Source organism: Nipponia nippon, unplaced genomic scaffold, assembly GCF_047370975.1.
Source record: "Nipponia nippon isolate SJK-2023a ecotype South Korea unplaced genomic scaffold, ASM4737097v1 scaffold_4, whole genome shotgun sequence".
Taxonomy (NCBI): Eukaryota; Metazoa; Chordata; class Aves; order Pelecaniformes; family Threskiornithidae; genus Nipponia; species Nipponia nippon.
The window spans coordinates 100,226,283-100,240,521 of record NW_028262358.1 but is presented as its reverse complement, the minus strand read 5'-3'; the positions used below and the strand labels follow the sequence as shown (position 1 = coordinate 100,240,521).

At 40.0% G+C, this 14,239-nt stretch overlaps 1 protein-coding gene across 1 annotated transcript in view; it reads left to right on the top strand.

Annotated features, from left to right (window-relative positions):
* LRRC1 (leucine rich repeat containing 1) overlaps positions 1–13,710 on the top strand; it is a 103,189-nt gene extending 89,479 nt beyond the window's left edge. The window contains exons 19-20 of the mRNA XM_087777107.1: positions 667–762; positions 13,156–13,710. Coding sequence (XP_087633233.1) covers positions 667–762; positions 13,156–13,308 — 249 coding nt within the window. The 3' untranslated portion in view covers positions 13,309–13,710. The remainder of the gene's footprint in view (positions 1–666; positions 763–13,155) is intronic.
* The last annotated feature ends 529 nt before the right edge of the window (positions 13,711–14,239 follow it).

Genomic DNA, 14,239 nt, shown 5'->3' with positions numbered 1-14,239 from the left:
AAAAAAATCAGGATTTTTAGTTGGTGTACCTGTAACTTCTGAGCAGAGGTTCTGGTAAAGTCAGTATCTTAAAAATCAACCACTTTGCTCAGTTTCCTCCATGAGGCTATGATTCATTCTTATTTTTGGGACTGTTTGAAATATACTAGCTACTAATATCTGTTCATTTAATGAATAGTGAAACAAGTAAAAAAAGAGAAGAAATTTCTGTTCCATGCTGTTCTGTCCTGCTGTTGTTATCCTACAAATGGTTATGATTTCTCTGTCTCCCACAAGATGGCAGAATCATTCATCTATTTAAAGAGTGCAGGAAGAAATCTCTGCTTTTTGTATGCGTGGGAGATGAGAAGGAATTACTGCATTCATGTGTGCTATAGGGGTCCTAATGTTTTGATGACAGGACTAATCCGTGTACAAATAACCAGCATTTTTCTCGTGATACTATGTGTTACAACTTCTTGAACTGACCATTTCAACAGTTCAAATATACAGTGTGTTCATCAAAAATGAGGAATGGCAATAATTGCAGTATATTTTTCTTTCGTTGTGCAACCATATATAATGATAGGGCCAGGCATTTGTATACTAACCTGAGAGGGAGGGAATTGCTCTTCTTAAACAGCATTCAGAATAAAAATATGCATTTCTGCTGCTTTGTTTTTAAAGGCATCCCTCGTTTCAGAACCCGACGCCCTTGATGCTGGTCCTACTGAAGCTTCTTCCAAGGGCAGCCCCTTCCCGACAGTAAACCATGTCATAACAGTAAGTAAGATGGCCCCAGTGAGTAATAAATCATTCTTAGCGAAGTACTTTGTGTTGTCTGTCATTAATGCTAGTAAAGATGGTAAAGACTGGCACAAAACTTGTGAGTGGCTGCGTAAGAGAACATGTACCAAAGATCAGTGACCCCACCATGCGTTTACTTGGCTGTCACTGCAGCCAGGATGTGGCTTCTGGAGGAGCTCAGCTCCTGGATAAGCACCAGCGTAGCAGACGAGCTTTTGAAGCACTCTCGTTTGGGGACTTTAAGGGGGACGTCCGTTCCCTCCAGCTTAAGGGTTTATTGTGTTTTCTGGACTCCCTCTCTAGCTAATGGAAGGAGCCGCATCTCCAGGGTGCCTCTTTTAGGAGGGAGAGGTTGAGCTGCTAGCTGGAGGTGACCATTTTTATCTTTTGACTAGAGGGGGAACTTGCGTGACAGGCTAAGACTGCAGGCCCATATTTTAGGTGACTGATGTCAGACAAGATTAAGCCTAACACACATGTCACAGAAGGAAATGGCTCAGCCTGCAGGGTGGCTTTTAGAAATCTGATCCACTTCTGTGGACTTCTCTAAAAAATTCAACTCTCTGAAGACCTACCCCAATCATGGTCATCTGCCTGCACACCTGGAATTATGGCTTTACTAGGAAGATATAATAAAATCAAGGTATCTGAATGATTAAGGTCAAAAAGCATACTACTTGTATTAAGCCTGAAGTACCACGAAGCAGCAACTGTTTCTCCTACAGCAAATGCCAGAGGAAAGCTTTGTTTAATTCCTCTTCTTCTAGCCTTTTTTAATCCTTTTCCAGGAATACCATTCACAACCCAGCTAATGGCTAAAATGAAACTTCATCTATTATATAAAAGACTATAATCAAAGACCACATTCAGTTTTTATTAACCATTCACATTTTTAAAAATAATGTGATTTGTTAGTTGACTGAAAAATAAGCAAATAGACCATGCAAATCTGTTTTCCTCTGGTTTCCTGTGTGGATTACTATTTAAGAAGGGTTGAGCTGCAGCTTTTGTCGGAGATGGACTAACAAAGGTTTTCTCTTCTATTCAGTTGCTTAAAGAAACTTCTTTTGAGGCCTCTGGTCTCCAACATCATCTTGTGAAACATTTAGACCAGTTTTCTTTTCCAGCTGAAAACTCCCATCAATTTTTTTTTTTTTTTTTTTTTGTGCAGCTCTACTTGGTAGCTGTTTCTTATGGTCTTAACCTGCATCGCAGGAAGCACGAGGCTTCCCGTGAGAGGAACCGCTGTTGAAAGGGTTGATTCACACATTGCTAGTGGCCTGGATCTGTTGCGGTAGTATCTGGCTTGTAGTGTTTTCAGCTAAAAAGAGGAAATGTCCGTTCTTTATGTTGTATGCCTCTTGGAAAATAATGCCTTACTTTAAAGTTCTTCAGCTGCAAGGGGAGGAGGAGGAGGCAGATTAGACCAGGCTACTTACCTTAGAGCACAGTGCACAGAGGGAGTCAACTGGCTGAATATGTTCCAAGTGTCAAAGTAGCCAATGTGCAAGTTCTTTCATGGAGAAACATTTGTATTTCTGGTTTTGTTTCTTTTTAAATCAAAATCTTTGGGCTGTAGTAAATTGTGTATGTTCTTGCCTTTAACCTAGAGCAGCATTCATCAGTCTTGGGGATTATGGGCTTTTGAGGAGTATCCTGCTGACTCGGGAACTGGTCAGTATCTCATCTGCTCTTACTCTGGGTCTGCTCTGGTGAAGTTCCTCTTATTCCTCAGTAACTGTCTTATCTGAAAAATGTTTACAGCCTGGCTTCTTATGGACACACTTTGCATGTTCGGATAAGCAGATGACAGTAGGACCTTTAAAGCAGAATCTGCTTTTTTGCTAGGAATCTAGGAAGATTTCTTTCCTTCTTATTTCTGACTAGGTTTCAAGACAAGATGGGTGCATCTACATCAAGGGAGGGAAGGAGAGAAGCATGGTGGCAAAGAAGCCAAAGGCTCCTATTATTCTTCCTGAAAAAGCTGAATTATGTGCTAGATGGTGCCCATCTTCCTTCTCCCTCTCTTCCATGTCATCACTGTTTCCTGCCCTCCAGCGGAGACTCTGTCTTCATCTATTTATTTTTACTGAATTTTAATAAACATCCTCTTTGCATATGCTAGCTGTGATAATATTTGTCACTTACTTGCTAGCCATAGCCCTCTAGCCATCTCTTGCCATCACCCATCCCGTCTCCGAGCCTGGCGCTCTGACATTACAAAGGGTGATGCTGCTGCCCGATTCAGGTTTCCTCTCTGTTCTCCATGGGCCTGGTTGCTCTAACTTCTTCTGAAGGGCTCGTTTGAATTGTTAACTCATCCAGCCAAACTCAATGTCAAGTCCTTTGTGCTAGCTTTAAGATTTCATGAGAGTGTGAATGACCAGTAATTAATTGGACAAACAATGAAAAATTCTTTCACTCTAATCATTGTTTTGCAAAGGAAAAATGAGAATTGCCCTTGGTTTTAATTATGATTAAGTATTTTATTGAAATGTAGAGGCCCCTGAACTTTTAATTACAATTAGGTACTTTTTTTACATACCTTATTTTATAGACTTGTCTCAGTCATGCCAATCACACCTCAGAAATACGGAACCTGTTTATTTTACTTTAACACATATATATCAAAATAAAAATATATGAATAGAACTTAAACCAAGTCTTTGGATTTTAAAATGTGACCTTAAAATAAGAGTATCTATGTAAAGATGTGCATCAAAATATAACAGATTAGAACCACAACTGATATGGCTATCTACCTGCGGACTGTGTGTAAAATATTGCATGTCTAACTGCAGGGCAAAAAAAAAACCCAACCAAATCAGGGATACAAACATTGGCAATAGTGCCCCATGCTGACTTTAACAGAAGGAAGTTTAACTTGGATTTTGGAGTCTTTATTTCCAGTTCTCTATTTTTCTGTCTTCTGCCCTCTGCTCCTTGTTTCCTACTCATCCTCTCAAACATAGAACCAACTCTGCACAATCTTTCTCCATCAAAAACATTTTCATTCAAGTTCTGACTGAAATTGCCAATGATTTTGTCTGACTGAAAGGAGAGTGTTGACAGGTTTCAGCATCTCCTATCACTTCACGACGTGCATCATCGTGTCATCTTCTTTGATCCATTTTTGGAGCTATCAACGTCATAAGGATATTAGATACTTTGTAATGAATATCAAATCTCTTAAATATTTTAATCTAGTATTTCATTTTAATTCTTACCATATTATATTCTTTAATTGTATGCCTTTGCCCTGGGAATTTCCTCAATTAGATTTTTTTTCGTATAGCTCACCAGGTGTACAAGTGCCACTTATATCGAGGATTTTCAAGGAAGTTTAAAGTAAGAGTTATCAATTACAAGTGATTGTGTAAAAGAAACTTACAGTATTGGAAAAATCTGAAGAACTTCTTCAAGCTAAGAAAGCCAGATGTTTTGGTAGCTCTGTTAAAAATGCAGAGATAGCAAATGTTCCTAAATATGGCAAGAAAACAGACAACTTCGGTGTACTAGAACCTATAATGTATATCAAAGTGAAATGCTCCTGTGCCTGCAGAAAGTAAATAAGCATATACCATGCTCCCACAGTACGTAGGTTGCTGGTTTCTGCCTTTCTCCCACGTTGTTCAGATGCAAGTCATGAGAAACCTTACAGGGAGGAGAATCGCAGCAGATCGATCTTCTTCATTTCCAGCTGATATAGACTTTCCAGGAAGAAGTCTTGGTGCACTTAACCAGTTAAAAATCTTCAGAAATCAAAGTATCAAACTCTTTCTTTATTCCTCTGAGTAGGTTAGTTCTAGCCACATCAGAAAATCATGCAACTTAAACATAATAGAACTTCTTCCTGTTTCTTTAGTCATTGTCTTAATTTTTCTTAATTTTAAAAGCAAAAACAGTAGAGTACTCAGGTCAGAGAAGCACTATAAAAGAAGACAACTAAAGTGGGATTCAGAATGTCCCTATCATCATCAAAGACAGATTTCTTCTGACACTCGTTTCAAACAATAAAGATTTTGCTCACAGACAGTGTTTGATTGATGTGTTCCCATAACACCAGATGACCTAATATTTCACACTTCAAGTTTTTTGTGAAGAACTGCTTTCTCTCTTCTCCAGAACATTTTCATGACTCTTAATCTTGTCAGGTAAGGGTGTTGGTATTTTTATATTTTTATTTTTTATTCTGACAAGGTAAGTTAGTTTTAGAAGTCAGGAGTCTGACTCCTCACTGCCTTGCATCTTGTGCAGGTTTATGCATGCTTGCAGAGAAGCCCATGCGCAGCCTTGTGGGCTTCGCTAACCTTGTATGGATCGTGTGAGCTTCAGCGGAGTGTAAGCACCCATCTGCCATGTGGTCTCCTTCTCCATTTCATCTGCTGGTTTGATTCCACTTTTATCTAGGTAACTGAGTATTTCTGAGTCTGGATGAAAGATAAAAGGTGTGTGGTATAGGCACTGTATTTACCTCCGTAGCATAGTGGTTAGGGAACTTATCTTGTGAATTTGGGATTAAGTTCCTGCTCCAAACAAATACTTCTGTTTGCACAGCGTATCTTTTTTCCTCTCTTCCTTTTAAGTAGGTTTCTCATAGGACTCGGTCAGAATTGACTCACTTCAAACTTTAAATTCTTGGATTTTGCAGGGCTTGTAATTAACAATGCTAAATAGAAAAAATGTTTAAAAAAGAAAAGTCATTAATTGATCTTTTCAAGATACCGAATTCAAATACCTCAAAGGTAAAGAAAAAAAAATCTGCCAAGTAAATCCATCATATGGTAGACAATATAAGCACTGCAGACAATATAAGTGAAAGTACATACAAAAGACAAGTAGACTCAAGCAAGGCACCTGGAACCATGCTGTAGGACATAGCATACTATTCGAGAATAAGAGGATAAATATTTGAACAACCACACAATCAGCAACATCTCCCCTTGTGAAAGGTGTCCTCACTGGCTCTGTGGGAATTCAGCAGGGGAGGAGGCTGTACTGAATTCCTGCAGGTGTTCAGGTATGACCACTGCCTTTCACAGGGGTGATGAGTGTTCTTCAAAATCAAGGGGTTGGTAACTTGGGCCCTGGCTAGCACTGCTTATGAGGGCAGTACCTTTTAAGCCTCCCAGTGCGATCAAAGCAGTGCATTTTCTTCAATGTTTTTATAGCATCAGGCCATAAATGATTGCACAGAAAGCACTTAAATGAAAATCTATGTATCAGGTTCCAGTGTCAGGGAAGTCACTACCCAGTGGTACATTAGAAGATGAAAGAAATGGAGCAAGGACAATTTTCATAAGCAGTTTGAATCATATAAAAGCCTTTTGTGTCCGACAGCATTGCAGATATGACACAATGGACATTGATCTTTCATTTTTGTCCGCTATGAAAGTTTGACTGAACTCCACCTTCCTTGCCTTGTGCATTGCCCTTGGGAGGCACTGAACTACCAGATAGGAAGAACAGAAAGGAGCTTCGCTTTAAATGTGATATGCCCAAATGTTATATATACTACACACTGGGAGACAGATAAAACATTCAAGGTGTTCTCTTGCTACCCCAATAAGAAGTAGAGAAAATACCCAGTTTTAAACCTGGCCTCTAAAAGATATCAGTCTCTAGAAAATTCCTACAGAGGAAATTTTAGGGGAAAGCACCTGGAGTGGCACTTGTCTGATGCATCAAACCCCCAGGAAATCAGGCTGAGCTGAATTAGATTTCAGAGCAAATCACCAGGCACAGTGTGCGAAGAGCAACAAGCTCAGGGAATAGGGACAGGCTGGTAGGGCAGCCCCTGCCCAGGGCCCTCACCGGGCTGCTGCACGCAAAATTGAGGCAATGCGTTCAAAAACACGGTGCCAAAGCACAGGTGCAAGTCTTTGGCAGTGCTCGAGAGCGGTGTGGCTGCTCCAAGCGTAAGGATGAGCTGAATTATGTGCTCCCCTCTCCCAACCCTGAGCAGCAATAGGTGCTGGCACGAGCTGGCCACCCTGAGCGCAGCAGCACAGGCCACCCCACTCTCCTTGTGCAGAGGTCTTCTGCTGCCCAGCGTAACGAGGCACTTCGTCCATGCCTGACCATAGATTTATCTTCCCCAGGGTTTATAACTCTCTCTCCATCTGACTTCAGAATTTCTGGAGTTTGGGCACAGGCCTCGAAAGCAGTGAAACAGCACTATAATGTGCCAGGAAGAGGGATGCAGCCATGGATTTCCAAGACCACGAGTGTTGAGGGTGCACTATAAAGCACGTGCCAGTTAAAATGTTCCTGATAACATGCTATAAAAGGGAAGCTGTGTTGAATGCCTACACAGGGCTTGCAAATTCATACGGTTTCCTACACCCGGTTGCGCATTAGATGTTTTTTGTCATACCCCCTTCGCCCCCTGCCCCAGCCGCCTTCCTTGCCTGGTGGTGAGATTGCTTGTGGGTAATAAATTCACAAGGAATTAATTAGATCTCTTTCTTCCTCTCTAACTTGTATTTCCTGTACGTTTTCTTTTGAGGAGAAGGTTGCTTTTATCTGTTGTCTCTGTCTTTGGGAGCAAAACATCGCATCACTTTAATTAAAAAAGACACCAGATGCCAGTTTGGTCTGAACCGTGCAGCAGTTGATCAGCCCATTCTCTGCTGTTCTTGTTGGATGCATTTTGGCATCTTCTTTTTAAAATTATTATTTAAAAATTTTTAAAAATCCAGCTATGTAACACTTTTTAGGCATGACTAAATGCCCTCCTTCACTTTAAATTTGATTTAGACAATTTGTTCTATGAATGCAGTCATTATCAAATGCATCTAGCTAAGGCATGTTTTCATTGTTTAGTAAGCAGTCTGAATTTCCTGTTGTTCAAGTCTAAAATACTACTGCCATCACTAGTGATGACAAAAAAGGTGAAATTAAGTATGAAATCTTAACATTATTCATGAGGTTTACGCAAACCCCTGCAAATGCTCTCAACTGGGTAGATTTATTTTGTTTTCCTCTGTTTCCACCAGCTGAAGGGTACCAGCCTTAGCACTGGTGTCAATGAAGATCAGCTATTAAGTCAAATTTAAAAAATACATACTATTTAGATATATGGAGTTGAACTAGCAGGCTTCTCTATTAGAGGTATTTTCTGCTGGGGAATATTTTCTTTAAAAAGTGATCTGTTTGAACTAGGATTAAAAGTGTGTTTGGTTTTCTTCCAAAAGGCCAATCCAAATCCTTTTCCCCTGCCCCTATTCTTTCAAACTTGGGCTTTTCATGTGTCATATCACCTTCTGATTCGTAGCCTCTCTCCCCGGCGGCTGGCCTTGCCCTCAGCTCTGCTTTGCCCAGCTGGTTACTTTGCTTTGCTGCTGGTTACTCCTTTCATGTGAAGCTCAGGCTTTAGCCATGACTCTTGCCTTGAGCGCTTTCTTCTTCTGCTAAGATTGGAGCATGGGCCTGTGAGGGGGGAGGTCAGGGGAAGGCTTATAAAAGAGAAAAAAGATGATGGGGGTTGTTCTGTTTGGTTTTGGTTTTGAAAAGGTTATAAAAAGACATAATGAACTGTCCTTTATGGACTGTTCTGCAACCTTTTGGACAAACATTTTTATTAGAAGTGGAAAAGGAAAGCAAATGTGCACAACTGGAAGTTAAAAATTACTGGATGTTAACCTGTTGGCAGGACATCTAATTTACCATGCTTTAAGAAGATGCTTTCAACTGAAGTATCATAGCTAGTTGTTCCTAGCCTGTTTCAATATGAAAAAATTTTTGCAGCCATCACCGCAGCTGAATTGCCCCAGGTTATTTAGATGGGTTTGTTTTACTGCTTCTTGCAGTGGACTGGGAGTGCACAGACAGCCCGTGTCTGTGCTTCAGTTGAAGGACTCCAACTTTCAATGGAGGGTGGTAATTCCATTAAATGAGAGTGTCTGAAATAAATTGATTTTTAGCTATGCCTGACTGAAACAAAAATGAAATTTTTAGTGAATCTTTTTAGTGTCCGAAGTCTTAGTGTTTATGTTGAAAAAGTGTAAGAAAGACACAAACAAGAAATTCCCATAGTGAACACACTGGTTTTGCTACAGGACATGTCCTTTGTGAAGTTTACTTTTTAGGCACTGAAAATATAATTTCAGGAGAAAAAAGGAAAATAGTAACCTGTTTCCAATGATTAATCATACATTTTTCTGAAAAAGTCTTCTGGATATTTTGATGGTTTGGGATTGACTGGTACTTCAGGTATTATTTTAATAATGAGTGCATGATGATGGAAAGTGAGGAGGAGGACTTTGCGATTTCAACAGAAATATTTTAAACAAGTTCAGACACTATTCATTAAAAACTAGTGGAGTAAAACTATGGAACAACACAGGATCCTGGATAATCTGTCCTGCTACACCAGGATCAACTTTTTCTGAAGAGTTACTGGTAGAAGATGGAAATTCCACACCTTCCCACATGCCTTAGGCAAGTAACTTGAGCTCAGCTGCCTGTGCTGGAAAGGTTTTCCTTGTTTCCATCTTAAATGTCTTGCACTGCCTGTAATGGGCAGTGGAAATAGTTTGCTTCCTCTTTGCTGTGACATTTTTTTGCACATGAAATCTGTTGTCCTGTCTTCCTTCAGTTGTGATGCACCAGGAAATGTACATTGAAATATGAATATTGAAGAAAAGCTCCAAGAGCAAAGCCTGCCTATTTAATTGGGGGAAGCTGTGGTCAATGAAAATGAACATAGAAATCTGAAAGCAAGGGTAAAATCCACCTGGGATTCTGGGAAGAGAAGCACTGGGTTTGAGAAAAGGATGGAACAAAAGATAATTCAAGTTTAGGGTTGTTGAGTTTTGTTACTTTGTTTTGTTTTTTGTTTTTTAAAAACAAAATTGGAAGAGTAAAGGAAGCTGTTAAAGCTTAGATTGTGATTTTCCTGGAGCTAGGGTGAACGTGAAGGCAGTGATGGAGAGCACTGTGTTCCTAGGGGATAGTTAGGTGAAGATGGAAAGGTTACTGTGGTTACAGCTGTGATGTGTGTTTCTTACATCCATTTTGTGTTGTTTTGTTTTTACATTGATAACCTTTGATGCTAGGAGAGAGAAAGTAGAGGCCTGAGCCTCTTTTCACTGAATTAGACCTTGTACAAATGCATACTCTATTACTTAATTGGGTTTGCTCTCAATTTGCAGTTGCGTAGGTGGCACAATCCACAACCAAGAGTTGTTTTGTCATTGGTACCTGTGATTCAGCTGTGAGGAAATCAGGGCTCCTCCACATCCCATCGGGGAGGCGGGCGCGGAGCAGAACGATTGGCCACAGAGGAAGGAGCAGCGGTGGGTTTGGGGACAGCAGCAGTATGGCTTCACATGGGGTTTCAGAGAGAGAGTGGGCAGGGAGATGTGCAGAAAGCAGAGGGACAGAGGATTCAGCTGCACTTGGACCAGAATACTTGATTTGTTAGAGAAACTCAGTGGTATGTCTCCAAATCAGCGTGAGTGGGTGTATGTGTGAGCTTTCATCTGCCTGGAGAGGATACAGAGGGACTGCTGTAGATCAGAGCTGAGCCCGCTCTCCTCTTGGGAGCGCAGGTTTCCAGCCTTTGCCGTGCCTCTGGGCTGAGACACTGGTCAGCCTTCTCTGTAGAAAGTTGGTTGGTCATTTGGTGCTGGTTCCTCTTTATCTGCAGCAGCATGAAAGATTAGATGAAAGACTTCCCTCAACACCACTTATTTCATGGAAGCGGTTGATACAATTACTGTAGAAACGTTGGACAAGCATGAACCCGTGGGCAGGCAGTCGTCTAACTTGGAGCCTAACCAGGGGCGTTGGTAGCAGTCGTGTTGCTGGCGGGGAGGGGATGTCCTCCAGAGGCTCCGCCACAGCTCAGGTGCTAGAGGTGTGCAGGCTTTCCGACTGTGGGCATAGGAGAGAGTGTGTCATCAGGAAATGAGACAAGTTTTCGGGAAAGTTGTGAAAGTCTAGCTACGGATTGCAGCATATCGAACATAGGGAGAAATGCAAAAGGGTATTCGTGCCAGGACTGAGCATCCTGTGGGGTTCATTCCTCTAGCAATATTGTTACAGTCTCAGATTTATGTTTCTTTCAGATGTAGATGATTAATTAAAAAAGAAAAAAACAGGAGGACTGATTTTTTTTATTTGTGATAATTAAAATGAATAATGGTCTCTAAAATAAGGAGTATTACAGAGTGCCTAAAAAAAAAAGTCTCCAAAGGACCTTTGTGCCAAAGCAAAACTCTGAGTGTGTCTGTTTGGGGGTGGTGGTAGAGTGAAATAACTCACAAGAACTTCATGTTATTAGTTTAAATTTTTAGGGTTATGCCTCACCAGCAGATGGATTTTTTTAAAATTTTCCATTTCATCAATTAAATTCCCTTTGTGATTGTAAGACCTAGTCCCATCATAATATTTGAAAGATAGTATGCAGGAATCAGGCTCCATGAAATGTCTGAAGAAAAGCTTTTTTAGAGAATTGGATTTGATTCCTTGCAAGTGGGATCGCTGGGGACTAGAAACCATGCTGATAAAGAGTATTTCAATAACTGACATTCAAAATGGCTAAGGGCTATTCTTCAAAAGGAAAAAGAAGTACCGTCGACTCTTCCTTTATACTTGCTAATGCAATGCATGCCTGGTCTCAGGAAAATGTGCCCATGTGTATTTTTGAGTGGCACAGTATGCAAAGAAAGGTCTTCCCTGAGCTTTGAACAGACAGCTCAATGAAATGCAAAGCCTGGTCCTGGATATTTGTGCAGGTAACTTCAGATAGGGCATAGACCTCCCCACTAATTTTTGAGATGGCAGAATTTCAATATATGACCCAGTATGCCACCTGTAACGTATAGGATGTGCATTTGCTGTAGCACAAAACAGCTGGCTGCTGGCTATTGTTAGGAAAGAAACATCTGTCAGCAATGAATAGAGCCAAGAGAAACATCCAGTGCATGGAAAGCTTATAAATGCTGTCAGGTGTGCATGACAGAAGCAAATCTTCCCAGGAGTCGTTAGCTTGGCCAGTACTTAGGATATATACAAGTTATTTAAAGCTTCCAGAAATGTGTCCTCCTTAGTCTAAGCAAAAGGGAAAAGAAAAGAGATATAATTGGGCATTCACTACACCAGGGAATATAACTGAATTTATAACTGGTTTTAAAATTAGTTTACGGCAATGATGGATGAGATTCAACTCTGGACTGACACCTGCATTTTGGTACCTACGTGAGGTGTGCCTGCCCGTGAGCCAGGGGGGTGCAAGGCCCCCCAGTAGTCAGTGGAGTCGGAGCTCATGCAGTCGGTGGAGCCTGGGGAATAATTCATTTTCCTTCAGTGCAGAAACCTAACGGCTACCTAGCTGAACAGCCACGAAGCATCTATGTGCTCATGCCATTTCCTCAATCAAATAATGTACAGCAAGGAAATAATGTATAAATGATTGAATTGTGTGGGCTCAACTTTAAACATTCTTATAAAACATGAAGAAATGCAACAAAGTAGGTGATAAATAAGAAATACTACCTTTCTTGAAAATTTTCAGACTACTGGTAAGGTGGACATTTTATTTATTACACATGATTATATTATCTGCTCATTAGATATATAGACTTGCTGTTATATCTGTTTTCATTGCATGTTAAACTTTTTTTTTTAAATTAGTGAAAAGTGGAATGACTTTGTGCATCAGAGTTAAATTTGTAATAGTCCATTCATTGATACAAACCATTACTGGTACATTATTTGGCTATACATAAAGAACCTGAGATTCTTCTCTCTTCTCAGTTACAGCATTTAAATTAATTTTAAAATATTACAGTATAGTTCTCAAAGAGCATGACGTTCTTGGCCAAAAATGGATATGAATCAAAACCATGTATGCATATTTATTAGCTAATGAATTTACACATTGATATTTTGTCTTAATGTTTCCCTTAAATGTATTTTGTCAGTAAAAAAGCCAAAATATGCAGTTTTTCAGAGATGGATAATTTATATGCTTTATGGTCCTTAATTAGTCCTTTATTGCTTTCAGGTGCATGAATTTAATGAATAATGAACTTAAATAGAAGTAGATGTATATTTTTCATATTTACTTGTCTTTATTTTTTAAAGATCTTTTTATCTTTTTCTTTTTTCCTATGGAAGTTGTTTGTTTTTTTTTTTAAATTAGCTAATGAGAGGAAAAGGCAATTTATCTCAATTTTGCTTTAATTATCAATGCAATTTTTGGCATAGAACAGTTTGCCCGTCAGGAAGCCCTGCGCTGTTACATCTCTCACATGTTTTTCGCATCACCTGCTTCCCCTGTACCTTTAAAATATCCCCTTTAAACACTTCCCCCCTCTTGATCTGAGTCTTTTCTCTGCAATCTTTCGCATCTTGCTGAAGATACCTCGGATAATCCTCACGCGCCCTTCCACTTCCGATGAAGATACCGACCAGTTGCCCCCAGACCCGGATGACTTTGAGCCCGAGGAGCCCGACAGCGCAGAAGGCCATGCCTATTCAGACTGTCTGAACAGTGCTTTTTATCCTCCCTAATAAAGTACTTTTCTGGAAAGAGTTCACAGGTGGTTTTCTTTCCCATTGTTTGATTACGTTTAATGTAGTACTTGAACCGCTATGCCTTATTTGTAGAGGAAACCATTACACGGAGGATGGCTTTGAGCTGGGGGAGCAGAACCCGTGTTTGTATTTCTTTGCCTTGAACTTTCCTGCAGCCAGAACTTGTGCACTTGAAACAAAATGAGCTGGGTGAGGTTATGTGAATGTCACCACGTCTTTCAATAGCCACTTGTAAGGGTGTCCTACAGCACCTAAATGCAATGGTGAAAAGAGCAGGTGATTTTTTATTCAGAAGGTACTTCACCCATTCGGAAATACACTGAAAATAATTGTATAGGTTGGGGGTTTTTTAAAATCTTGTGTCCATGTTTTGTCTATATAGCTCACCCTTTTGTCTACCCCCAGGTTCCTTTGAATTGTCCCTTTTAATGTTGTTTTGTATGAGAATAAAAAATCTTTTTCTGTCTTTTAAATAGTGCTGGTTTTTTTTCCCTGCAGAGAAATGCTATTTCCATTGCAATTCTGTATCTCATTCTAGCGTAATAAAGAATAGTTTCTCCAGGTATATCAGTAATGCAAACATGTATCAGATTTGAACAGGACCTGTAAATTACATTTTATTAGATCTAAATGCAGGAGGCATCTCATGCAGCTATGCACCTGAGAGTGAACTGAGAAGCAATTTCTTACGCTTGAGGAACTGAGACTTTTATTTCTTCTCCTAACTTGCATAGGGGCAGAACACCTTAAATTTGCCTTACTGCGATATGCCTGTATTTCATGCATATATATATATGTGTGTGTGTGTGTATATCTATATGTATATGAGGTAAGCATTTAAGAGCAAATGTTCTTGTACAGTGTCCAATCCTTTAATTCTCTTCACTGCTATTCAGGTTTCTAATGC